At 37.9% G+C, this 27,283-nt stretch overlaps 3 protein-coding genes across 3 annotated transcripts in view; all 3 read left to right on the top strand.

Moving 5' to 3' along the window:
• LOC140922602 (protein kinase C delta type-like) overlaps positions 1-1,472 on the top strand; it is a 13,672-nt gene extending 12,200 nt beyond the window's left edge. Inside the window, exons 15-16 of the mRNA XM_073372584.1 lie at positions 1-79; positions 398-1,472. The exon at positions 1-79 is cut by the window's left edge and continues 62 nt beyond it. Of these exons, the coding sequence (XP_073228685.1) occupies positions 1-79; positions 398-550 (232 nt within the window). The 3' untranslated portion in view covers positions 551-1,472. The remainder of the gene's footprint in view (positions 80-397) is intronic.
• A 16,941-nt stretch (positions 1,473-18,413) lies between these two features.
• Positions 18,414-27,283, top strand: part of LOC140923144 (uncharacterized) — a 30,073-nt gene continuing 21,203 nt past the window's right edge. The window contains exon 1 of the mRNA XM_073373219.1: positions 18,414-18,510. Within this exon, the coding sequence (XP_073229320.1) occupies positions 18,477-18,510 (34 nt within the window). The 5' untranslated portion in view covers positions 18,414-18,476. The remainder of the gene's footprint in view (positions 18,511-27,283) is intronic.
• Positions 22,129-26,419, top strand: LOC140923442 (uncharacterized). The gene is made up of 7 exons (XM_073373536.1): positions 22,129-22,165; positions 23,639-23,759; positions 24,140-24,415; positions 24,498-24,691; positions 24,903-25,023; positions 25,243-25,530; positions 25,962-26,419. The coding sequence occupies exons 1-7, from the start codon at positions 22,129-22,131 to the stop codon at positions 26,293-26,295; spliced, it is 1,371 nt and encodes a 456-aa protein (XP_073229637.1). The 3' UTR covers positions 26,296-26,419.

The following is a 27,283-nucleotide window of genomic DNA, read 5'->3' as shown; positions in this document are numbered from 1 at the left end:
CAACCACAAGTTTTTCGAGCGTATCAACTGGACAAAGCTAGAACAGAGGAAAATAGACCCTCCATTTAAACCGTCAGTGGTAAGTGAATTTCTACACTAAGCACAGTTCAAATGTCTATCTCTTTAAGTACTGAACCTAAACCCTTCAAAACAAATTGAGAAGATCAGCGTTTGAATCAATAAGCCATGTCCGAGTTTCCTAGAGCTACGTGCAAAACAATGTTGGGAGTTGTTGCGTCCCTTTGCACGTGGCTAAAAGTTTGACCGGTTTCGAACTTTGCGCAACAACTCTTAACAACAGACAACATTGAAATACGTTATCTAAACCCCTAGAACTGGCTTCGGAGAAGATTGACACCTCTTTTGAGCGAAGTGTTTTCTTTTCCTCCTTTCTTAGGCGTCGGATCACGACACCAAGAACTTTGATCCTGACTTTACCATGGACGTGCCGCAGTTTACGCCAACCGACAAAGATTTGCTTCAGTCTATGGATCAGGGACAATTCAAAGGATTTTCGTTTGTTAACCCATACTTTGGCGTACAGCAGTGAGTTGGTACTTGTTCTGAACACTGTAAATGTCTGTACTTTTTTTTCCAAGTGCTGTTTTCCATGTGATCGCTGAAATCGCGTGGAGTGACGTATCATCAGTCTCGGGCCGCTGTGGGATGTACTAAAAAGCTGGACAAAATATCTATCCCAAGGCCTCAATTGATCAAAGAGATGATTCAAAGATAGAGCCCCTTACTGGATTGGAAATAGGCTATATGGAGCATGTTTCATCATAGCCTTATTGGAAGATTATGGACGTTTTCAAATATCTACTACCACGACCCTCTACAAATAGACTTTTTCCCATGTTAACATCGGGCCACTTTGTTGACAAATACACTTTCATGCTGTAAAGGTGAAAAGAGAGGACTGATGTGATTAAGTATGAATTTGAAATGGCCTTTTTCACAAACGATGTTTGGTGATAAAGTTAACAAGTCTTGATATGTGGGGGGTTAGGGATGGCGAAAGTCTATCCAACAGAAATAGAAATTCTCTTAACATTTAAGATTTTGATAAATTCGATTATATTATGCACACGACTTAAGGGCTGTTAAGTTATTAATCAACTACATCCCAATATTCTGTATTGATTTTCTCCTTACTTGCCTGTGGTGTAATTCATTAATATTGTAGGGAGAATTAAGATTATAATTTAGAGACAACGGGTCAATAGACCCAAAGTAATCGACTGAGGTAGACATATTGTTTGTTTTACCACTTTCCCCGTAAGAATGGTAGTACATATTATTTGCTGATTCGTTTTTATTTGTATGTTTTTCGTATTTTCTCACTTTTATGTCGGGTAGGAACTCAGAAGGAAATTATTCCTTCTCGAGGGATGTCTTACTTTTTATCTGTACATATAAATTATTTCCACGAAGTTCGCAGTTTGAAGGTGAGAATAAACATGATGACAGTATTGTGGTTGTTGCTATTGTTGTCTGTTTTTGTTTGTTTGTTTTTTTTTTTGTCCTTAACCACTCCCTCCAGCCCAAAAGCCAAAGAACCCTGCATTCTTCAGAAAAACTGCGTAAGTTAGAGTCCCTTAGTACTTAAAGTACCGCATATTTTAGATCCCAGTCTTTAATAACTCTCCTCCCTTTCGAGTAGTTCCCGAATCTGATTTGCCTAAAATTAAATATACCTCTAGTCTCTATTTATCCCTACTACGCATGTATTAAATTCTGATAGGGAAGACGTTTGAGATTTTTGAAATATAAGTGATTTGACTGAATCAATTTGACGAGGCACTTCCCAGACGAAAAACTGGTAGATGACATAACTGCCTGCTCACAAGCTCTTTTTCCATTTCACTCCATATCGTTTTCCGCGCTCCGCGCGCTTTAGTTTGTCTTTTCCCCGGTTAACCTCTCGTAGCCTACAACTGACTCAAAAAAGGCGTCTTCGGAGGGGAAACTACCGTGTTGCACGAAAATTTTGCGGGAGTTTTATTTTTCGGATTGGCGATTTTTTGTGGTTTGCGGTAACAAATTTTTGCGGTTAGAGATGACTGAAATTTCTGGTGGGAACTAATTCTTGCGATTCTCTGTTCAAGTAGCAGAATATTTAAGTGGAAGAAACCTTAATATGGTATTTTCAACTTTTATTTTACGGTATGTTGAGTCAAAGTTCACTCTAATTACATATTTAATGGAGAATAATACGGCGGGTGAATCACTGTAATATCTTACTGCACAAAGGGACTGAACAACAGCAAAACAAAACAAAAGCCTATCCCTACCATACACAACAAAACACTCTTTCGTTAATACTGAAGGCAGTTAATTTTTGCGGCGTTTTATTTTGCGGTTTTTTTTTCTGCGGGAAGTAATTTTGAGGATCGAGGTCAATCCGCAAAATTTGCAAAAATTAGAACCCGCAAAATTTTCATGCTACACGGTAAGACATAAGAGAGATCGAGAGGAGATTCACGGTGCACGAGAGATATCGCGCTTTTTGCCACGCTTATAACTTTTCCAAACTACGATATCCAACCGCGGATTTGAGTAGTGCGCTTTAAACGAAGAAAAACATTTTATTTTAGTAAAATTCTGTGAAGCAAATTTTTTAGTAGTCAAAACGTTACCTTATAAGCATGACGCTTATACATAATAATTTTATGCAAGACAGCATACTTGCTATTAAGAAAACAAGTACGAAAACAAATCGATCATTTTGATGATTAAACACACCATATAGCATATTTTAAGTTGTAGCGGTGAACTAATCGATATATATTCGGCCGATTGATGAGTGGTTTCACGAACAGAAATTCGGAAAATGGCAAACATTTAAAAATAAAAACATTCAAATTCCCGGGAACATAACGCGCGAGGAATACGTAATCGCGCAGTGTTAAGTTATCCGCCGAGATTTTTTGGTGTTAAACATGTCTCGATTTACAGTGGAAAAGCATTACGGCGAGTGGATGCTATCGCGTTGGTATGACAACATCCCTGGCCCAGACCGACTGGTTGAAATTTCCACTTCTTTAAGTGAGCAAGAAGCTTTTGATCTGGTAAACGCATGGTCTAAGAAGCTTTTGACTCCTGGGCTCGACCCAGAGAGACTCAACAACATCACCGAATCATTGATTTCAAGTCACTGGAATCAAGCTTGTAGGATGGGTTGCCTTGCAGTACAGTTTACGTACATCAATGGCTTTTATCATCGCTTTGTGTGGCGGGTGGCGTAACTTGAAAAGTTTGATTTCCAGAGACTCTCTCCTAGCCATATCTGTTGATTTTATAGAACGCGTTGATTAACATTTTTGATTGGAACGTTGCATAAGAACGGCTTCGTTTGAAAAACCCATTTGGCGGACGGCCTTTATGATGCCATTTTGTCTCGCGTAGAGATTAAGGATTTTGTAATCACTATTTGTATCAAACATTTTGTTTCTTGATAATCAACCCTCAAGAAGACGATTTCTCTTGGTGTAGGCTGTCCCTGGACTATCAGCATGCCTGTTTTATTATACCAAAGAAATGAGCATCGCGGATTCTTTAGTTTTCTTTACTGAATCGTGATCAACTCGAAGGAATGTGGGAATGTAAGGTAAAAGCTGGTAAGGTATCAAGCGCACACAGCTACGAAGAGAGAACCCTTCCGAAGCTTTATCGAAGGTCGCGCACTAACTAACTGTGCCGCCTTTGCTCCTAAACATTACATCTCTTTTTCATTTATAATATCTTAACTTTACACTGAAACTCGTTTTTCAATATTCAAACCTTGAGTACCACCATTTGAAAGTTTAATTCAAGTTGCTTCCCTGATAATCAAAACTTACAGTGGCCTCATCGTTAAGACAAAAAGACCTGGAATAACGTCGTATTATTGGCTATACTGCAATGTAACTTTGCACGAATAGACACCTTTTACTTCATACATAACATACATGTACTGTTTTTCATTCTAACTGGCCTTTAGAAGCCGGCGTCTCAGGCCTTTAAACTATCATGTAAATGCATCCTTCTATTGTGATTGTTAGTGACAGCGGAATGTTCTTTAAACAAATTAATCTTTGTATCAATATAAAAGCAAAATAAACATGGCATTCAAGAATACTAAACAAAAAAATACAATACCGCTAACCCAAGCACCGTAAGGTAGAACTACCCAGAACTACCATTTGTTTGTTTGTTTGTTTTTATTGCTTGTCTTTCCAGCAAAAAATGTGAAACGTCCGCATCCATGCCTGCTTTCAGAAAAGGCTTATGACGTCTTTCTAACCAAACAGCAAGCATATCAGAAATAACCAAAACCAGGAGCTGATAAGTAATCGGCTCCTGCCAAAACGCAACAAATGAAACTGGGTCTGAAACAACGGAAAGGCGTCAAAAATTGAAAATTAATTGAAAATTAATTGAAAAACAAAACATCACAGTGACTGATTCGCCCCATCATGTAAGACAATGCGGGTTCCGGAATCCAGGGAATCTCCACAATCCTGGAAATTTTTTCTTTTGGAATGGGAGAATCCTGGGCTTTGGAATCCGGAATACAGCTCAAGGGATTCCGAATCCTGCTAACGATTGGAAACCGGAATTGTTAAAGTTCACAAAATTAACGGCTCGTGAAATTATGTTTAACAATTCTGAAATATCACTTGTGGTATTTATACCAAAAATCACTAAAAATCATGCTATTATTTGTTTATACTACTACCCACAAACGGTTTGTAATTTTCACATGTAGGTATTTCAAATTAAGCTGAAATACCACTGCTCTAAGCCAATCAAATTGCAGAAATTTCTCATGTAGTAGTATAAAGAAGCCAATTGGACTGCCTTATCACGTGGCACTATGTTGCTTGTAAAAGTTGTGTCAACAGGCACCAGCTGAAGTGCTATCAGCCCCACTTGCCTGAGTTGTGCCTATCATTCCTCGCTGTCAAGACGAACACCTGTTAGCCTGTGTACAGACGTCCCCTCCTCCCTCGGGAAAAAATCGGGAGAGGACGATTTTTTCCTGAGGAAGGAGGGGACGTCTGTACACAGGCTAAACACCTGCAGTCTAAAACGCCAAAGAGTTGTTCACTGAAGCAGTTTAGCTTGTTTTGTTTTGTTTTGTTTTTTGTTTTCTTGACTCGCCAAGGCGATTACCTCTCTTAGACGCACGGTCGCGTCGAAGTCAGCTCGCAAGATGAACGTGATACAGCTCCTTGCACGATAGAGAGGACACGTCGTTGCCATGGAAATAAAACTTTTGGATCTCAACAAAGCCCGGTCCTGCAAATTTGACAGGAAAAAACGAACATGCATGTATGGTATGAAATGTACAACTTTCCTGTGCATTATTGCATGATCTTCCATCGTTCGGTAATGCAAATGGCTGTCTCTGTCAAGAAGAATTGTTGAGATCCAGAAATTTGGCTACCATGGTAACGTGACGTTACACTTCTCAACTCTATCTCGTCCCCAAGGCTTTTCCGTTAGAAAATGCTCCTTGCTCAACTGCAGTCAAATACAAAAAAAAGAAAGAGACAACAGGTGCGATTTCTGTCTGTAAATTTTATTTGAAACATTAGCGCATTCGGTTCTCTTGCACTTCATAATAATTGCTGCCCTTTGTAATGCCTGTCAGCCACTCGAGAGACTTTCGAATTTTGTGAATTAAGTATAGCTGTCACACTTTGTAATCAGATAGCCCGTTCGTTCTTGGTAAAACAATAAACTGTCATGCTTTAGTAATAATCGACAATAAACTTTCAAAAGAGCGGCAACACTTTCCTTACATCCCTGCGTTACGTGGCATATAGATCAAAGTTTTTTGTTTTTTTTTTACATTTAAGTATGCAGTAACGGCACCAGGCGACCTTACTCTTTGGAATGATACTTTTTAAATTGGTGACTTGAAAATAAATTATGGCGATCTATCTTCATCTAAACGACGGGTTATTTATTCTTTCAACATCCCTTATTTTTGTCACATTTTTAATAATAATAATTTTTGTTTAGCAAATACAGCGACTGTCACAGCAACAATCTCTCGTTATGGGCTTTAATATACTGCACCTACTAAAATGAGATTAAAAAGTCAACAGTGTTCGATCAGTTATATAGCGATTTAATTAAAAAAGAACCGTTCTGTTTGAAGTCTAACAGACAACTAACCAGTCACCGAAAGTTCATTGAGCCTAATCGAGGACAGATTTGAAAGAAACTGACCAATAAAGAATAACTTGTCATACTTGTTCTCACTTCCTGATGTAAAATCAATGAGATTTCAATTAACTTTTGCTCAACATGCATCACTCTTTCTAAATTTCTCTTCATAACTCTAAAGTACCGAATAATATCACCTTCTTTTGTAGAGAATCCGCGGAGTATCGGCAAAAGCTCGACGAGTGACTGCAGAGTCAAATAAGACGATCTATATAGTCTCTTGTATACAGGAAAGCAAAAAACAAAAGCAAAAATAAGGTATGTGTTTCTCGACATACTCTTTGTAAGTGGTCGTGCATGTGTTTTTGCCAGATTGAAGTTCGAGATATAAAATTTCAGGGGCACACAACGACTGTTTTCTTTACAATATCTGTTCGGAGATGCAGATATTACCTAGAATTTTCTGTTTCTTGAGAACGGCTAGATAAGGCCGTTTCCTTCATGTACAATTTCCGAAGCTTATCTAGTAAATTCCCCACGATTTTCGCATTTTAGTTTCAAAAATAGGCTATTTTTCGTAGAAAAAAGGAAACTTAAAATTTTTGGATTGAAAAATGTGATGGAGAGAGGAATTAGAAATGTCTCACTTTCGTCAGTAATACGTCAAATTTCATCTAAAATTTTCGGGAAAATAAAACTCGAGCCCTTGTAATTTCAAAAAGGCTCAAGTTCCCCAGGATGACCGAACAGATACAAATTTTACAGCGCCGCCTAGCAAGAATGCTTTTCTAGAATGCTTTTCTAGAGATCTAAAAGTACTCTGGATAGCCTTAAAAGTGTTTTCTATGTATTTAGAACGAAACCGTTGTCGGGCCGTGCCCGTGAAATTATTTGAGAATAATAATAATGAAAAAGAAATCAATACTGGACCTTTATCTTCCATAGATTGCATGGTGCTTGCAGACGTTATCACCTTTGTTTATGAAGTACCATTCAAATTTTTGCATTATATTAATGTTGACGGAGTAAGTTGAATCACTCTCAAAAAATGTTAAAAAATGCGATGGAATTATAACAAATTGCCACAGCTTAGTTTTTTACAAAGTGCGATGGACAGTTATTACAAATTGCGACAGCTTTTTTATTTCAAAGTGCGACACGTTTTATTACAAATTGCGACAGGTATTACGAAGTGCGATGGATTTATTACAAATTGCGATAGGTATTACAAAGTGCGATGATTATTACAAATTGCGACAGTACAGTATTTCATTCGAATTTCAGACGCCGAATCGAAGCAATTAAAGTGGTTCAGTCTCAAGCGAAGCCGAATTGTTTTAGTACATCGTTTTCGAGGTAATTGATCTTCGAAAAAGTTTCATATAAAGTTTCTCACTGAATATTGATTACTCCTTGTTACAGCAAGAGGTCCTTTATAACTTAAGATTCATGTCCATAGCTTCTTACCGGCAGATACAGATTTCGTGTTTTAGTCGTAATTGTTGAGTATGAGTGCCAACAAGATTTTATCGTCAGATTTACAACTAAAATGAAAATGTAATACCTATCACAAACTAGAATTTGGAAGATCATAATTTTCAAGCTGTATTTGAATTTGCGTTTTTTTAGGAAATTGTTTGAACAAAATTATTCTTCATTTAAATGTCATATGTACCATTCTTCTCGAACAGGAAACGGAGACATGCTGTTTTGGATTTTTCTGACTGTAATACACCTAATACTACCACAGAAAATCAGACTGAGCGCGGATCCAGTTATTCCAGGTAACGATTACCTTCCTCCAAAAGGTTCGCCGCAAATGTCAATGTCTCCAATCTAGGCCCTTAAATTAAGTATTGCTGCATCAAGGCGGGTTTATTGCAACCGGGGCACTTGGAAGAAGATCATCCAATCACAACGTTTTTTGAAAACAACAGATTCTCAAGTTTTTCTTGCAACCAATAACATTCGTAAATTTGAGGGCTGTTTCCTGAGACGTCAGGTAATTTCAAATGGTTTTAAAGTTTTCAACGGTTGCATAGCTAAAGCTTGAATTTTACTTGTCCTTTTTGCGAAAAAAAAAACCTTATGGTTGGATAATCTTCTTTCGCGTGCCCCAGTTCGAGTTGTCGCACTTTAAGGGCGAGGTCATTGTTCGAGTACTTTTAACCAGTAAACTTGGTTTCAAAGCTTGCATTCAATCTTGTACTCAGTCTCATAACGAAAGGGCCGAGCTTTACAAACTAACCCAACAAGTAGAATGATAATAACAATACTAATAGTAATAATAATTATTAATATTAAGTATAGTGAAGACGATAACAATAACGATAGTAATAAATGATAATGATAATCGACTTTTTATCAATGTATTTCAGACCGAATTTGGCTTACAATGGCAGCGTTCTTGCTAAATCTATCAAAACATCGTTAAATAAACGTTCTTATGATGAGGCCAAGTGTTCTCGCCTCAAAGTGTGTCGTGAGTCTAAGCAGGAGCCTATTATCTAAAGTAGTTTTCAAGGCTAATTTATATCTACATTAGAACCCCGACCCGGTAACTCGAACTATGAAGGGAAAAGACAAACATTTCGAGTTAGCGGGGGCTCGAGTTATCGATACTCGGGATCAATTGTATTTTCAATTTGCTTATTTTTCAGCACTTCAGTGTCCTTTCGTTGAACCAGTTAAAAGTAGGATTAGTTTTAGTGTTTTTACCGAGCATACAACACGAAGAGCTAATGAAATGGTATCAGAGTGGGGTAACAAGAGCTAGAATTCGAGTATTCGAGGTAAATTTCGGTGAAACTTTGATCAAGGTTAAGAACATTTTGTTCGAGTTAGCGGGGAATTCGAGTTATCGAGTTCGTGTTAACCGAGTAAAATGGGGTGAAATACAAGGAAATAGGACTTAGTTGGAATAGCGGGTAGTTCGACTTATGTAGTTCTATATCAAAAGATCGGTTCTATCTTTTGACAATAGAATGTGAAGGATTCGATGGCTCCTTTGATGGTGATCGGTTAAACTGCAATGGATTTCGAGACAACCAAACATGTACTAACGCCAAAGAATGCTGTAAATATTCTCCAATGATTTACAGCTGTTTCAACGTATCCAAACTTAAAGGTAAGTACATCATTCGGAGAGCCATTAAGTGTTTTACAAAGTTTATCAAAATGTACGTTGGAAAGGTTCGAAAGTCCAGACGTTTCGATCAAGGTGCTTCCTCTTCCTCATTTGTTTAAAGCAACTGGATTTTCGTACCTTTTCAACGCACAATTTGATAAACTTTGTAAAAATCAATCGATCTTCGGCGTTGCACAGCATCTTCCAATTCTTTATCAACACTTCTCGAGCCATTAAGTGGTTTGCACGTGAGATTTGGTTTGGGATTATTTCAGTTGATACCTCATTATATCTTAGCATTCCAGACTTGCGAGCCCGGAGGCACCTCAATAAGCGGAAACGGAAATGAGAAAGAAGCGGGAGATTGAGGAGACAAAAGAAGAGAAAGAGATTCGCTGCTCTCCCTGACTCCCTTTCTATTTTTTTTTTTTTCGTTTTTTTTTCTTTTCTATTTTTTGCTCTGCACCCCTCGCTCTTAACGCCTGGAACAGACAAAATACGGGGAGGGAGGAGGGGGGGGGGGGGGGGAGGGAGGCACCCATATAAAAGGGGCTAACATGCTGATGGCAAAATTGAACTCTCAAATGAAGACCCTTCTGGGGCTTAGGTTCTAAGGCTCTATTTGACCCCTTAGAGTCCCATACATTAACACTGTCGCTGCACTGTTTGACGGCGTTTAGTTTTTACCAAAGGCGGGGCAGAACAGTGTTGTCCCCTTTGTTTTGGTTTTTTACCTCCGTGTTCCTCTGTCACATACACGTTAATCACAATTTTCCTCGTATAGGAATGCAGATTTGTGGATCTCTAGCTCTTGTGAAATCCACATGTATTTTTTTTCCTTACTGGTTGTTTAGCTGATGGAAAGTGGAAACAACCCATCCCAAAATCCATATCATTTCAAAGAACTGCCTCATCTTGCTCTCGGAATGATTTTCGGAACTTGCGAGACAATATTACCGACAAGGCTTTAGACAGTCAAGTTATTAATCGTCACAAGGTCGTCACCGCTTTACAATGCAGCGACTACTGTTTGCGAGAGCCTGGCTGCTACGGCTTTAACCTGGAGACTATGAAAGAGAAGAAAATTTGTGAACTGTTGGAGTTTGGTAGCAACATTGTTGACAGACCAGGATTTAGTTACTGGATCTTTGATAGAGTGTCGTATGAAAAGGTAAGTGGAAGCACCTTTTGATTCCTTATGTGTGATGATTTCGTGCTATCATCATTATAATTATCATTATCCCTCATTATCGTTATCGTTATGATTATCGTCATCATGATCGTAATCGTCATCGTTATTGTTATCATTATTATTATTGTAATCGTGATCGTGATCGTGATCGTCATGATTATCGTTACCGTTATCGTTACCATTATCGTTACCGTCACTGTTATTGTTATCATTATTGTTATTGTAATCGTGATCGTGATCGTTATCGTTATCGTTATCGTTATCATTATCGTTACCGGTATTTTGTCATTATTATTATTGTGATCGTGATCGTGATCGTGATCGTGATCGTGATCATAATCGTTATCGTTATCGTTACCGTTACCGTTACTGTTATTGTTATCATTATTGTTATTGTAATTGCGATCGTGATCGTGATCGTCATCATGATCGTTATCGTTATGGTTATTGTTATCATTATTATTATTGTAATCGTGATCGTGATCGTGATCATAATCGTTATCGTTATCGCCAAAATTATCATTAGCCCTCCAATATGACCCCTACCTTGCAGGCTATTTAATTAATCCATTGTAAACCTTGTTGCAGGCTTATCTGTTGCCTTATTGTTCGTTCAACAAGGAAGGAAGTTAAAAAAAACTTTGTAAAAGGAGCCTTACGACGTAAACAAAAAGGAGGATGCATGAAAGACTGGGCTGGTCAATTTTCATCCTGTAAAAATACTGTACCAAGTGAAAGTGCCGCTAAAAATGATGAGTGTGTTGGATTTCGCTTATAACCTCAAAAAGAAAACTTCAATACAGATCTCCATAACTGTCTCTCGGGATCAGCGCATGGTCTCTAAGATAAAGGTGTTGCATGTTACACGAAGCACGTTATGTGCAACTTAGGCTAGATTACCAGCCACTGTTCGAAAGGGGCGGAAGAATTAATTTGTGGCGAACAGAAGACAACGTTTTTCTCGTTATTTTTAATTTCTAAACTTGGATAAAGTATTTTAGAATTAAAATCCTAAAAAAAATCGCCGACATTTGATAAACTGAACGAACTGAAATAGAGCGATAAACTTTGTTTTGGACGAATGGCCGGAGTACTGGAGACATGTGACACATCAAATTTAATCTCGGCGATTTGAAATCCAGCATCAGTAATAAGGAGATATCTCCAAAGAATTCATTAAATATTCCGCCTCTCGATCCTCGAATTTTCAGATTAGCAGGCTCTAACAAGAAAGGTTCATAGAAAAATTCTCAGCCTCATTCCCGGGAGTTCTCAGTGATTTCGAAGGAGTCATCTGTCTAGCTTGTCATGAAAATTCGCGCTCGGTTCCAAGCCTCCTCCCCTCACTCGGGTAGCGCGAACTGGCCTGCGAATGAGGTTGATAAAAAAAAAGAAGAATGACATCTCGTTACCATGGCAGCAAAATTTTTGGTTCACAAAAATGTGGAGCTTCAGCAACGACGACAGCAACGAAAACAGCAAAAAAAATTCAATTAGGTTTACATTAGCAAAACAATAGAGTGTTTTCACTCATGTGGCCAGCATCTATGCAAATTTATTGAAACAAAAGAAAGCGTTTGCATAAGAAAAGTGTTCAACTCCCAGAGGATTGGTTTGGGACACCAACATGGCCCCCGTTTCATTGTTTTCAGACACCAATATGGCCGCCGTGACGTCATGTGAAAACACTCTATAACTTTGCACGTGCACCACGTTTTTTTGTACATTTTTTTAGCCTTCGTTGAACGACTGCCGCAGGACACTTCAAATTTCAAGAGCCCTCTTTATATGGAGTGGGTGAAAACACAAAAGTTTTCTTCTTCTGTTTCTAAACTTAGATACGGTCCTTTCGGATTCAACCCCAGTAATTTCGCCGACATTTGACAAATTAAATGAATTTGAATAAGATGAATGATGATGACGTTTGAATTGGTGCGAATTCATTTTTTAAGTGGCGTTTTAAATTCGGTTTGTTGTGATCCAGAAATGTTGCTAGCATGGTGACGTGACGTCGGACGTTTCCTCTCTATTGCAAATATATTTATAGCTTAATACTAATCATGGCCTCAGAAAGGAAATATAGCAGGTGACCAAGAAGAGTGAGGTTGTAAATGCTGTCGTTTGGATGTCATATTACTCTTAATTATCTGAAATAAGCAAGCCAGTTTTCTGGTTGATGGGACAGAATAATTTCAATTTTCAACACATGCAACTAATAACAGAATAGTAGACTTGGAATAACTGTTGAATCAATTCATCGTTGAAGCAATTTAAGGGTTTTACAAACCTGTCCAAATAAAACTTCAGGACATTCAAGCTTTTCGTGTTTGTTTTCAGGATGCAACAAAAACCAATCCATTTGCACTATTTATTTTTCATTACTGGTGTTATCTACTTCCTATTCGAATGTAAATTTAAAAAAAGGAGAAACATTTAAATTTACAGTATTCCTTTGGAATATTAGGCAAAGTATAAGGATACGAACGTAACGACAGGAAAAAAGGGTTGTGGTCTTGTTTTCTGATGGAGAATTTTGATATGTTCTTTTGTAGTGGTTAAGAAATAATTTTTAATGCATTTTCTTTGATCGCGTCAGTAATTGTTTTCATAAATATTGGTTAAGTGGTTTGCCACCTTTCCTATGAATGAATCTTTTCAAATTATCTATTCTTGTTCCGGGACTATTAATTACACTAAGAAGCAAAAACGTATATTACATCCTAATTTAAGCAGGTTTGTTTTCCTTGCACGCAATGAATCGCAATGAATTGCTCCTTGTTCCCGTGTTAACTAAAGTCAAGTTGACTTAGAAAATAGTAAAGTACGATTTTATCGAGGAGAACTACTCTTAAGTGTCTCTGTGAAGAGTTAGGCTTTAAGTGTGCAAATTGAAAGGATCCTGCCAACTGAATTTCGTGCTCGACTTTAAGTTGTTAGATGAGGAAAATTTTCATAACCTTTTGATTATGAAAGTGGATCACCACACACTGGGTTTCCGAAAACGTGAGTATGGATTTAAGTTTTTTAAAAAATGTAAAAACAGTATCAGAAATTTGAGAAGTGACATTTAATTTGAGTTTAAACCATTCATTTTAAATCCTTTCATTACTGCTCTGATAGAGAAACTGAGAAGCTAAGATTGTTTTAACCTTTAACAAATATTTATTAAAACACTCCACATTATTTATTCCGTTTCCCATTTAACAGGGGCACCCAACTAGAATATAGTTCAAAACCGCTTAAACATAGCATTGTTAAACCTATTTTAGTATTTAAACAGTAGATGTAGGCATATTTTTATCCTCTAAAAATTTTTCATCTGTTCCGATTTCCTAGCTGAAAGTCTATTGATCCGAAAATTATAGGGATGAAAACTTACCTTTTCGAAAATTTCAGCCAGAAAAAAGGCTCCCGAAAACTCTAGGTGACCTTTTTAGGGTAAGAATACGTTAAAAATGGGCAATTATACCTTTTTTTAGATGTCCGAAAATCCTACTGAGGCAAGCAAGAAATTTTACAACAAATGTTCCGAAAATTCTAGATCTCAAATCGTCTTCCGAACAGATATTTTCCGAAAATTGACGTTGGGTGCCCCTAATTTAAAAAAAGTTTGCTGGAAATATCAATCTGAAAATGCATAAAGTTGAATTTCAGTAATCATGTCATCCATGGACGTACATCTAACATCGACTTCGCTAGGACAGCATGAAACCATTAGTTTACTAGTTGCTGTTAAGGGACCTTAAGCAACGACGACGGCAGTGACAACGTCGCTTAAAAATTTGAGTTTGCGTTCTCTGAAACTTATTAATAATTGCGTCTATTTGGACCTGCTCAATAGGGCCATTTATACGAGGAAAAATAAGACGCGTCTTAAATAAGACGCGAACTTTCCGTATAAACGGCACATTTCGTCTAAAATAAGACGCAGCTTAGCTAAGACGCGTCTTAGTAGATAAGACATGCTCGTATAAATGGTACAGTTCGCGTCTTATATTAAGACGCGTCTTATGTAAGACGCGTCTTATTTTTCCTGGTATGAATGGCCCTAATATGTCTAAGGACGACGACGGCAGTACCAACGTCGGTAAAAAAATGAATTTGCGTTCTTTCACTTAGTCGCGTCTATTTGAACCCGCTCAATATGTCAAATGCAGGCGACTTTTCCTGGGGTTGAATTCTTAAGGATTTTATTCAGTTTCAAAAAGAGGAAGGAAAATTCGTGTCGTCGCATGTCCGTGTCCTACATAAAACGTCAAATTAAGAGGTTTCATGTCGTAGCTAGTCGTTCAGTGGACGTCAAAGAAATGTACTAAAAAGCGTGATGCACGTGCAGAGCTGTTGTTTCGATCATTAAACCTATTGTTTTTTGAAGTCGTCGTTGTGGTCTTCGTCGTAGTTGCTTAAGCTCCCTATCGATCTGGGCCTGGTTTCTGGAAAGATGGCTAAGTTTAAACCAGGATTAAGCCAAATTTTGAACAAGGTTTTCTTGCCTAAGAACATGCAACTCGAGCTTAAAAAATACTGTTGTGCCAATACTGTAAAATACTGTTGTTGCTCGGAGACACAGAAATGCCAAAACAAAATATGTGACTCTAAGCAATCTATTGGAAGGTAAATATAAAAAAGGAACAAAATTTTAATCCCGGATTAGCGCAAATCGGCCTTTCGGGAGCCGGGGCCAAGCGATAAATAACTAAATGTACAATAACTGGGACAAATTTGCGTTTGTGGGGCTTTACACATGCCCCACCCCTTCCCTCACCCCACAAACAACGTTGGACGCTCCTTGCTTGTATCCAGAATATTACCGGGTTTGCAACATTGTAATAGGGAGGGGGAGGGAGAACTGCAAGCAATTTTCGCGAAGAATCGGCAGATATAAAGTGGTTAAGTTTGTTTGTGTAGATGTACGAGTAGAGTACCTGGGAAGTCATGCACTCATCGTATTTTGTTCTGGAATTATGTTTAGCATGCCGCCTTTTGAGAATGCTTTTGGTTGGACTCCAATGTTTTTCAGTTTCTTCATCATCATACCAAACTCAAGGTTGGTCCTTTATCTGATCGATGAGCTAACGAATCAATGAGCCTTAATTTATAAACTGATGTCAGATTGGTTTATCCAATAGGCCATTTCTGAAGTCCAAACTGACTCTCACTTTTAAAACGACTGCTAAGTGCAAACCTTTCTTGTAAAAATGAGTTTTATTTGCATGTGAATAATTTTGAAAATCATTTTCATATTTATCATTAATCAATAGTAATGATAACACTAATATCAATTAACAATAGCAATATTAAGCCCAGCTTTGAAACAGTGGCTTATAGGGCAACTCGAAAATAGCCTATTGCGTTTATGATTGAGTTAATTAATCTCTTTTTTCCTAAAAGGTCCTCAGATCCCCACAGGTTCTACTCCACCTCCACCTACTTCAAATTCTCTGGATCTATGCGACTCACCCCAACCGCCTAAACCGCTCTCTAACACATTCAACGCAACTCTGATAGGCCAGGTCATCTCTACAGAGAAAGTGTTCTCGGATATCCAATGCATCGACTCCTGCCTCCGATCGCTCTCCTGTAAAGCATACAACATGGAATCGAGAGGATCCAAGATCTATTGCATTACCCTGGCTACGATCGAACGGAGACAGGAAAAGGATGGATCATCTTACAGAATTTTTGATCGAGAAAAAATTGAAAAGGTTTGTAGCCTAAAAAATTCGCTTTCTGCCCTCTCTATACTGTGCTTCCATCTCCTCCAACCCCCACCTTTTTTTCTTGGACTGACTGGCGTTTATCTGATCATTACTTTATTTTCTATCGAAAACTTACTCTACCCTAAAAAAATTAAATCTATACCGGCCTATGCCCACTGTAGGACTCGTGTGGGGGTGGCTGGAATCCCCTGCTGGTTTTAGTGTTTTAACTTGCGCGCCCTGTTGTTTCCTGCCAGCCCCTATTACTTTTAAGCGCCCGCGTGCAAAGATCAAATTAAAATATATATGAAACTGCTTTTTTATAGCACTTCCTAGGGCGCTTTCCATAAGTAAAAATTCTCGGCTGGTTCAGTCATTTTCAGGACGAAAGCCTGATTAGTCTTTTCTCGAAATTGTCACTAAGACCCATCATTTCCGTTCATATCACGTAAGAAAAGACTGATCTGGCTGTATTGGTGTCTTTCTTTTGCTCGAAATCCTTGACAGCGCGCTCTTTTCGCTTGTACTCACTTCCGCCCATCTCGCACACTCCCATATCGCCCGCTCTCACAGATTTTCGAGCAAAACAGAGAATGCACGCAGTCTATAAATTGTGTTGCAAAATCTTAAACGAGGCGTTTCTGACATTTCTTTTTTGTTGTTTTGTGTCTACAGATTCTCTTTCAGCGTGATACTTGCTAGAATTTTGCCCTGACATTCCAGTTTCAGTCCAGAGTTTCCTTCAGTTGTGAACAGTCACCTTCGCAATTCTCCGATTATGTGGTGTTCTGTGTATTTGTACTGAAGGGACATATCGTATTGGAAGAACTTTTGAAAGACATCGAAACCTAATTTCGTTATAATCTAAATCCAACAAAAGGATAATCACTCACCATCCGAGTGCTCTTAAAGGGTATGAAAATATGTAAATAGTTTGCATGCGAGGATGATAAACTTGTAAACGCTTCAGATAAGTTCAAACAAGTAACCGGAGTCAGGCAGTTTCTGACCTTAATTCAATAGTCAATAGTGAATCGTTCTTACGAAATGGAAGTTAAAAATTTTGTATTCCTTAGGATAATTATTTTTGAGATCGATTTTAAACTATTTGTTTCGATTTCTGCTCATGATCAGAAGGCAAACAATAAATCTATTGCAAATCCACAATACCAGCCCTGGTATGCCTGTGACATGACTTCCTCCCCGAGCAACGGAAGCGGAAGAAATCCCGTGACTGCTTTTTGCGAGAGAAACGCTGATGGTGTGGGGGCGTAAAAAATATTCCCCAATTTTATATACCTGTTTTATCATTGTAACCGACTTATAAATAGAAATGATCTCGAAAAGAATGACCATGTGACGTGTAAATAGAAGAATGACTATGTGACTGTCCTCAGTAGAGTAGTTTTACGTCCTCAAATGCAAATTGAGCTTTTAGTTTCGAATCGACTTTGTAGCCATTTATGGATGTCTGGTTAGAGATTATGTCAAGCCGGGTAAATAAAAGTTTCCTTACATTCACTGACAGAGTGTTATTGTCATTCAATAAAGCTCAGCCGTTAGTTTTTTATAGTTAACATTACATTGTAGTGGAGGACGTAATTAACATCTTGTATTGTCAACGCAAACAAGGTAGCGTGACTTATTATAAGTAGCGTGACACGAGTTTCCGTGATGGTTAATTACGTGGTTAATGATATTAATCGTATAGTGTATAGTGTAATCGTATCGTACGTGCAACATATCGTGATGATCTGATAACTCTGTCTCGAAAAAAATCATTCTCTTTTATGAGCAAGTCTATACCCTCAAGATTGCGTCACTCTTATTCTTCCGTCTTCTTCTTCCTCTTTCTAAATGCCCGACTTCATTGAATTATCCACCGGCTGGGGGGATTGATCACTTTGAAAATTATGTAGCTTAGGGGCAGGGAATGGGGGGGGGAGGGCGTATTTTAATGACAAGACTTATTCATTAAGCATGATAATAAAATGAAGTATTCAGGCTTTGCAGTGAACTAGACTGAAATCTCCGAACAATGCGAAGCCCATTACAAAAAAAACAAGATGTTGAAATGAAATTTTTTTGGCCCACAAGCGAAAACCTGATCAACTTCCTCGCGTAGGCGTAAGGGAATTTTTTAGTTGCACCTTTTAAAAAAAGAAGCGTGACTTTAAGGAGTTGTCCCTTGCTACTTATAGACAAGGCCCAACCGAACGCAATAACAGTTAACGAGAAATCACTATATAACACATCACTTTACTCCGCGGGCTCAACTTTCTACCCTGTTGTTGCTAAAATGGTGAATTTTCGCCTACTTCTGCTCTTGATTGGTAAGTACCATCTCCAATTGATACACCTTATAGATAGTTATCCAAGAATGTTTTCATCCTCCATTGCTTACCCATTTTTAGGTCCCGCTTTGATTACCTGAACGACGTTCTCATTGTGGCGATCATGTTCTTGATCTCTTTGTTCAAGCCGACAATTTTAGTTAGACCTACACAGCTACCATATTAGTTATTTTATATCATTTTCAACATTCTAACAATAAATGAACTGTTCGGTTAGTCTTGATATACAGCAGCTAGTCTGATTCTTCTCCGAAACCCAGATTTATCTCCGTCTCTTTCCAGAAATCTTTCAAACGATATATATATTAATACTTTGACGTGTCTCCTTGAACAGCCATTAAATGACCTAAAAACAAAATATTCTCCATCACCCGCGATCGATTTGATGAAATGAAAGGGTAGATATGAGCAGAGAGAATGCATTTTGATTCGCCTGCTCTTAAACCTTTATACAAAATTGACGGATTAAAAATCCGGGGAGCGGGAAGAAGGCCGGAAGAAGGGTCGAGAGGACAAAGCGTTCATGGACTAACGTGATCAAGCAAAGTTTGCTCGAATGAAAAAAAAATTCGTGTTTGGAGTCTTCAAAAGCTTTCTTAAAAACCTTTTATTCTTTGTCGAGCTTTGCTTTCGGTAACTTTCCTCTGATTCATGTCTTTATATGCTAGAATTTTCGCACGTTTGATTATTCATACTTGCGCACTGTTACCTCAGTCACTATTTCTTCTTGCTTGTTGCCTCAGTACAAATATATATAATGGTCAACGGTTGACTGTAGTAAGTGGAACAATTCTAGTTCAGTGCAGGAAAAAGAAATATCGGATCATTCTATTATACAATAGTCGACTTTAAATCTTTCTCGCTCTCTCAATAACTACTCGACTGAGCAGAGCTTAAAAGGGATCGGTTTGACAAAATAGGTGTCTTTCGGAGTTTCAATATTAAACGGTACATAAAGTTGTGAGAAAAAGGACACAAGAGCCATTAGTTACGTCTCTTGTTGCTGTACTTTCTGCTCATTCTCCGCGAAACTGCACCATGTAACCTTAACGAGTGACGTAAAACCAAGAAAACGGCAAAGAAGTCAACACAATAGAGCCCAGGAAAACAAAATGCCAAGGCAAACTGGGAAGACTTCAGATTCTTGCACCGAGAGGTCAAACGAATTCACTTTCTTTTTGCTACTCTTGTGTTTAATATCTTCAGAAACGTATCTGAACTGGTAAAGGTAAAAGGAATATAAAAAGCTTTTAACTTCAACCTCGTATTCTAGGTAAAACCAAGGATTTTACTGTTAAATTTGTTGAAACATTTGGTATGACTATTATTGCTAATAACTGTGTATTTGAGCATATTCTTCTCGAGGAGTAATGCCCTGTGCTGTCACAGCTATTTCGAGAAAGAAAAAGTGCACGCGAATATCCTGAAAGGTATTGTGGCTGGTTTTGAGTACACTGTTCTTCAAAGAAGTTTGAAAGAATTACAAGAGAGGCTATGAACGTATGTTTGCGAGTGCCAAAAGAAAGCAACAAAATTAGGTTTGACAGCTACAGTGTCAGGAACAGGATGTATTGATTACATCCCATATTACCTTTCGGGATTGTCGCGTGCACATTTTTTCCGACAACCTTTCTCGGAATAGCTGTATATGGCGCCCGGACTCCTGATTCGGAGACGTTCCGAGTTTAAGTTCTTCTTGGGTTACTATTCTCGAATTCAGTTCTCGAACCGCGTTTAAGAATTTTTCGAACACGCCGCTTGCAAAAGTAGGCTTCTACTTGAATAGCAATTTAAAAAAAAGTGCAGTCCCACTGGTTTTTCTGACACTGACCCGGTAAAAAGTGCCTTCGCTGCTTCACGAATTGCTCGAAGAGTTTGTTCAAGGGACTCTTCCGGTTGCTTGGCATGAAATTGTCTTTATTTAGCAGTTTTATTCATTTATTCGAATTTCCAAATTCAACGCAAGTAAAAATTGCATGATTAGCCGCTCATCCAAGCGCCAATTTCAGACTTTCATTTCACATTTACATTATTTACATTTACAAATATTAGGTCGGTAAAAACCGTTAGGTTATCACACCAGCCACAAGCTTTACTGAAACTAGTATCGTGTTTGAATTGCGGTTTGCATTCAGTTTGAACAGCGTTACAGCCTCGTTACAGCTTCGTTTCAATCTGCTGAAGCTCTTTGCTCTGAAACGGATGAGGTTGAATTAGTTTGTTCACAATGACATTAAGAGTTTTTGTTAGTCGCGCACGAGCTATAAATATCCTGCTTTTTACTTTCAATTTATATTGTTCGAAGTCGTGTTAGGTTCGTCTCAGTAAATTAATTATGACCCGAAGCTTTTTACTCTAAGAAGAGTGTGATCTGTCAACAATTTTGCAACAACAGTCTACCTTTTAAAATCAATTAACCATTCCGTTTTATGCAGCGCTCATATGACATCCTAAATAGTATTAATAACTAATTGTTAGTCCGATGAAGAAACAATTTGCTTCAGTCTTAATTTTTCCTTTGAAATGGCATCATACACACACACAATGAAACGGATTTTGGGGCATGGTTATGCTTAGATCATAAAAACGATAGAAAACGAAACCGGAAATCAATTTTGCGTCATAACAGCTGAATTGGACGGAAAAAAGGAAAATGCTTTTGCTTAGGAACAAATACACTTTTCTATTTTTATTTCGGCCCGAATACTTAGTTCATGGTTTTTAGGTTGGACAAATTAACTGTTCTGTGCATTCTGTTAAAATTATACCGGGGAAAGGAAAATTGAACTTGATTTTGAAGAGCCATTAAGCTATTCTACACATCTCATTATTATGCTAATTAACACGATTTACAAATTTGACATCTATCACGGTACTCATAGAAATAGACCCCAAGAGACATAATGAACTTAGTAATCATAATATGGCCATAAAATAGAACAACACAACTTCTCAAAGTGTGCCGGAAACTTGTCAAATAGCTGGTTTTCTAAAGGTTATGGAGAACGACGTCTTTGAACCTAAGATCAAAGCCTAAATGTCACTTTCCGTATCGTGTAAAAAATATGAACTTTTTGGCTTCTTTAGTTTTCAAATTTTTAAATGACTACGTCAATTCAATCTTGCAGAAACTTTTGAAAATAATTAAGGCTAACAATAATATGTAATAATTTTGTTTTCTTTAGCACTTGTTTATTTGTGAGCATTACCTCATTAACTTTCATTGGCCCTTGGGTTACCAGTCTTTTAACTCCCGTATTTCTTAGGGAAAAAAGCCCCAACAAAAGTTCTTCGATATTCCCCTGAGACTTCTATAAGCTAGATATTCTTTATGAAAAGTATACATGCCGTAACAGATCTCCAAAACTGCCAGTGATCACATATGCCTTCAGAGTTTTGAAAACTTCAAAGTGAAAAGGGATTGGTTCATACGCCTATTTTGTGACGCAAATACGCTATTTTAACTGTACTGCATGTTGTGTTTAATGTATGATGTGATGGGGGGTTTCCCACTCTCGAAGACTTTATAATTAAGCCGAGCGTTAACAGATCGATCCAACTTATTTTCCGTGCATGATCTACAGTCTCAGTGATAAAATGATTTATAGCAAATTCGAAGTTCTGGCATTCTTTGGTGAGTATGAAAATCAGTGTTTCTGTTAAAGCAAGAAGCGTACCCACTACCCTCACTGACTGTGCATATAGCTTCTGACGTAACATGTATTTGAAAAGCGCTCAGTTCGCCGGTGTACCCCGACTTAACCTTTTTGGCTGATAGACACTGATCGACGTCCTTTTCTTAGTGCTTTCGCTTACGCTCAGTTTATCTGAACTAAATTAATAACATTTTTAACAGAAAAATTTAAGAACGTGGGTTATTTTATATTAGATTGAACAAGCCAGTAGTTCAGTCACCTTCAAATTGAACAGTTACTGTTACTTAAACTAGAACTAGCTACTTTATAAGTGATCATTTGGAGATAAAATTAACTGATAATTTGGCAATATTTCAAATTACTTTATTAATTCAAAACTTATTCATTGATAATAACATTATCCCTAGCTACATTTACGTCACCGTCAACCTAAATTACACCTGTCCGATTCTTGCAATCTAGCCGGTTTCAGAGTAGTATTGATTCTACAAAGGAGACAATACCCCTAAATTTTAAGTTCCATATTTGCAGTGTCATAAGAGTCACTAAAACATTTCAAGTGATTATTAGACTATCCCTGTCTTTGCTAGAACTTTTAAAAATTTTCTGATGATTAATCAGTTTAAGAAGAAATGATGTGTAAGCACTTAATATGGTCATTGAAACTTGTTTGAAACCGGTCCCACATATTGCTGTTCACTGCATTTTCCTGTTTGGTAGAAAACAGTGTTCTTAATAGTACCAGTGGCAAAAAATAACAGCTATATTTTCTGCTAGCATTGCGACCCTTTTATCTTATTTCGGAGTTAATAATGGCCACTAAATTCTGATAGATCACATTTATACCCTGAAATTCGGGCGAGAAATGTTTTAAAACTAGATGACACAAAAAGAGAGAAAAATTATTATTCTGCGGTAAGCACAAACAATAGTCTAAATGCCATTAAATGATATAATTATTCTTGAGAGAACTCAGCATTTTCCGCGGTATTTAGACTGCAGCTCAAAGCAACAAAGATAACATGCAAGGGAAAAAAACAAGTAAAGCTAAAAAGAGCCGTGTAGATTGGAATGCGAATGTTTACTGTTATTATAATAGCCAGTTAGTTTATGGTATTTATTAAATCAAACGGCTAAGAAAGAGCCGTGTAGATTGGAATGCGAATGTTTACTGTTATAATAGCCAGTTTGTTTATGGTATTAAATCAAACGGCTAAGAATTTAATGTTACAAAGGCGTTACAAAGCTTAAAGTTTCAATGACCATCCAGTCACCCTCATAAGAAGCAAACTACATCCATGTATCAGGCATCCACTGAAGGGGTTTTATCAAACTTCTCGAAAATCAGGACAATCGAAAAACAGTTAGTGTCCTTGTCAAGATTACTCTAAAGCTGCACGAAAAGGGATTTAGAGAGCCAAGTGATACATACTTTAATTTCTCCTCAACAGTATTTTGTTCGAGCGTGGGGATAGCTGCCTCGTGTTCAATAGAGATATTACAAGAGAAAGCAAAGACTTGCGGGAATGGATTTTTCGACAACCTCAAGAAGGATCGACACCAAGACTGCAGGTACGAAAAAATATGGTGGCTCCTATTTCATGCGAGCGTGAATTCTGTTTAGGGGTTATAGTTATATGCTGTTTATCTGGTGTGGCTAAGCCGTACGGCGTGTAAGAATTGAAAGTTATCTTTAAGCCTTAAATTAGAAGCGAACAAGACAAGTCAAGTAACTACTCGCAAATTACGAAAATGGGTAAGTTAATATAACTTGTTTTGTTTTTAGTTTTTCTTATCTCGAAAAAATGATTTAAATATATGGGAAGATGATCTATTCTCCGAATGATGATGATGATGGGTAGTGGTGGTACGTATTAACAAACAAGTGCGCTCTAATGAATTTTTGAAATACATCAAATTTTCTTCTATTTTTGTTTTCCTTTTTTCATTAGGAAACTTTACACCTCCAAAGTAAAGCACTGCATCATAAATGTCGTCGATAACTGCCGAAATCAAACAGATGGCAAAACTCTGGTCATAATGGAAGAGATCTCTAAAAACTTGATCTCTAGCTGGGGGTATTATTGCAAAGATGGAATGCTTGACTCCTTTAGAGGCCTGAAAAAACTGCAGAACTGTCCGGACGCAACGCTAGAAAAAGTAAGAAAGTGCGCAAGTTCATTTTACAAGAAATTCCAAGAGAACAAGGGAAGCCGGTCTTTGTGCAGGTTAGAATATTGTATCTGATTTTCACTGCATTATCATTTTCTTCCGTCAGCGAGTGTTCTTGCATTCGCTCTACAATTAAAGTGCACTTTTACTCAAAATTAATTTTCTCCCAATCCGTTTTTGTTTCAGAAAATTCACCAAGGCTAAGAAATGCATTAGAACGGCCCTAGAAAGGAACTGCGACAAGAACTCTTGGGTAAAGAATGCTGCGAAGCGATACCAAGACCCTTACAACCCTTACTGCCCCGGAAGGGTGGATTTGAAAAGAAAACCAGGTTTGTATAGTACTTCGTGATGTACGTGGTGAATTAATAATAATAATAATAATAATAATGATAATAATAATAATAATAATAATAATAATAATAGTGATGATGAGGATGATAATGATGTTGATGCTGATGATGAATAATGAGGCCTTGGGACTAGGCAAAGATACTTGTTTTATCTTTATTTTAATCTAATTTCTACACTTTTTCTTTACAGTGCCGAGGAGTCCTGGTAGACGGTTCGGATCATGCTCAGAAAGTGACTATCTGTCTTTAACAAGAGTCTGCATCGCGAGTTTCGTGCAAACGCTCCAAAAAAATCCCAAAACATCTTGCAGGTTCGTAAGTGTAGTTTGCATCCTCAGTATATTTTTATCGATAGATAACGACGATATCACACGGCCGCAAAACACGACAGGAAATGCCACACCGTTTACTTTAACTATGTTTTTGCTGCGACAGGCAAGATTTATTATGCAGCCATGGCAACGGTAATACCGATGAACATGCAAAACTTGAGTAGTTCAATATACATTTTCGGGCGTTTTTCCTTTCAGACGGGCATACATGGACAAGATCAACAAATGCGCGAAGAACATGGCTCTTCACTGCCATAAAAATGAATCCAAATACGATAGAAGAAACGTGGAGCGATCCTTCAATAGCAGAGGCTTTCGAGACTACCAAGAACAAGTTTATTGCAATGGCATGAACTTACAGGTTCCCCTTCCACCTTCTTTGAGACGACATCAGTGCTCGAAGAACTTTCTGGCAGAAAAGGGGAGATGCGAAGACAACTATGTTAAGACTTACAGAGAGAACAAAGCGGACAAGAGTCTTTGTAGGTATGTAAGTTTTGTAGCTTAAATGGAATTAAGGCTAAACGTAAGTATTCGGTTTCTCAAATATGCTCTCGCATGGGAAACAGGAACGCCTCTACACGCCTAGCCTGTGTGCGCAGAGTTAATAAAACCCCACCTAGTAATGTCTGCCAAACAGCGCCGATATCCTTGTTCTGGGCCTCTAGAGGACTCATGTCCACAATTTTACCGCAAATGAGTTTCGAATTTCCCTTCAAGCTGACTGGCAGACTGACGATTTTTTTTCTGTAACAGGCCAATCATGGCGCTTGCTCAAATCCTGGTACCTAGAGGGGCCCACAATTTCGGCACTGTTTCGCAGATGGACTAAATCAGAAGTTTAGTGGTTTATTCCATGACGTGCAAAGAATTATTATTTATTCTCTCTCTTTCTTTCTCCTTTTTTTTATTTTCAGGAAGTACGCAGAAGCAAAGGCCTGCGTCAAGAATGCCACGCTCACCCTGTGCAAGATGACAGGAGAACAAGTGGAAGTTGTAAACTTCTATTGCGACACGTTTAACCCATTTTGCTTCAACCTGTCAGACCCACCGATGGTTAAACAGTCGCGGGTGTCTTTGCATCGCGTCTCACGCGAGTCAGGTCCCCAGCTCCCCACGGTTACACCCACTCAAAGTGTAAAAGGAAGTGCTGAAGTGAAATCTCGAGGAGGGGGTCAGTCAACTAGCCTCGCAAGTTATCGTTTTGTCGTAATTTTATCTGTTGTAGTTTTGATTCGTACTGTTTCATGAAAAGAGCACTTAGTTTAGGTTCATCATCCAGGATATACAAGGCCAGGAGTGACTGGGCTCTCCCCGTTTACTGGAGTGGTTTACTTCTCTTGTTGACCTCTTGTGCCCAGGCCCTTGGAATTTCCTTGGGGGCAGCGCTCAGTATGGCTTTGTTCTGTGCAAAACTGATGAGCTCAGTTTTGTCAGTCCACCTTCAGTTTGCGCTACTCCCCTCGAAATATTAACTTAAGTGAAGGCAAATGCACTAGATGCTCTACAACTGTCAGCAACGACCTTTTCTCAGTGTTCAACAAAGTTCGATCATTCAATTCTAAGGGCAAAGACTATACACAGTTGCTTTTCCGGTTTGCGAATTGTCTATTCGATCTCTGATCAAGGTCATTTGCTTCTTGCATCTATGGATCAGCCACGGTGCAAAGTTGCCTTTACCTATGTGATGGAGTTGCAAACTAAACACTAGCCACTCACGAAGTAGCAAATTATATTATGCCAGAGGTAAAATAACAAATCCTTTTTTAATATATAGTTAGTTTAAAAGAGTTTAAAATGCTTGGAGAATGTGTTATAGTATTATATGATCAAGAGAATAAATTACAAATAGTGCTTAAATTAATTTTTTTAGTAATACTTAATTATACCTTTTGGTCAGTTACTCAGTTATCTCTATCCTCAAAATTTGTTAATTAAAGGAAATGAAACGCACTACTCCTTGATGTATTCTGTATGATAACAAATTAGTTGTCCCGTTCTTCGCGGGCTAACTTCATGTAAAATAGCTTCAGTTATAGAAGAGCTGTTGCAAGGAACAGCTTGCCCTGTATAATGAAAGACACTCTTAGTCTGTTAGTCTATTTAAAAGATTCATTAGTCTTAATTTTTAATTAATATTAATTGTTCAGGGCATTCATGAAATAGAGGTTTTAGCTAGATTAGTTATAGTTAGTTTTGCATCTTGTTTAATTAGTTAGGTTATTTATAATATCTATAT

Source organism: Porites lutea, chromosome 13 (genome assembly GCF_958299795.1).
Source record: "Porites lutea chromosome 13, jaPorLute2.1, whole genome shotgun sequence".
Taxonomy (NCBI): domain Eukaryota; kingdom Metazoa; phylum Cnidaria; class Anthozoa; order Scleractinia; family Poritidae; genus Porites; species Porites lutea.
The sequence above is the reverse complement of the archived record's forward strand: the minus strand, read 5'-3'. Positions and strand labels throughout refer to the sequence as shown.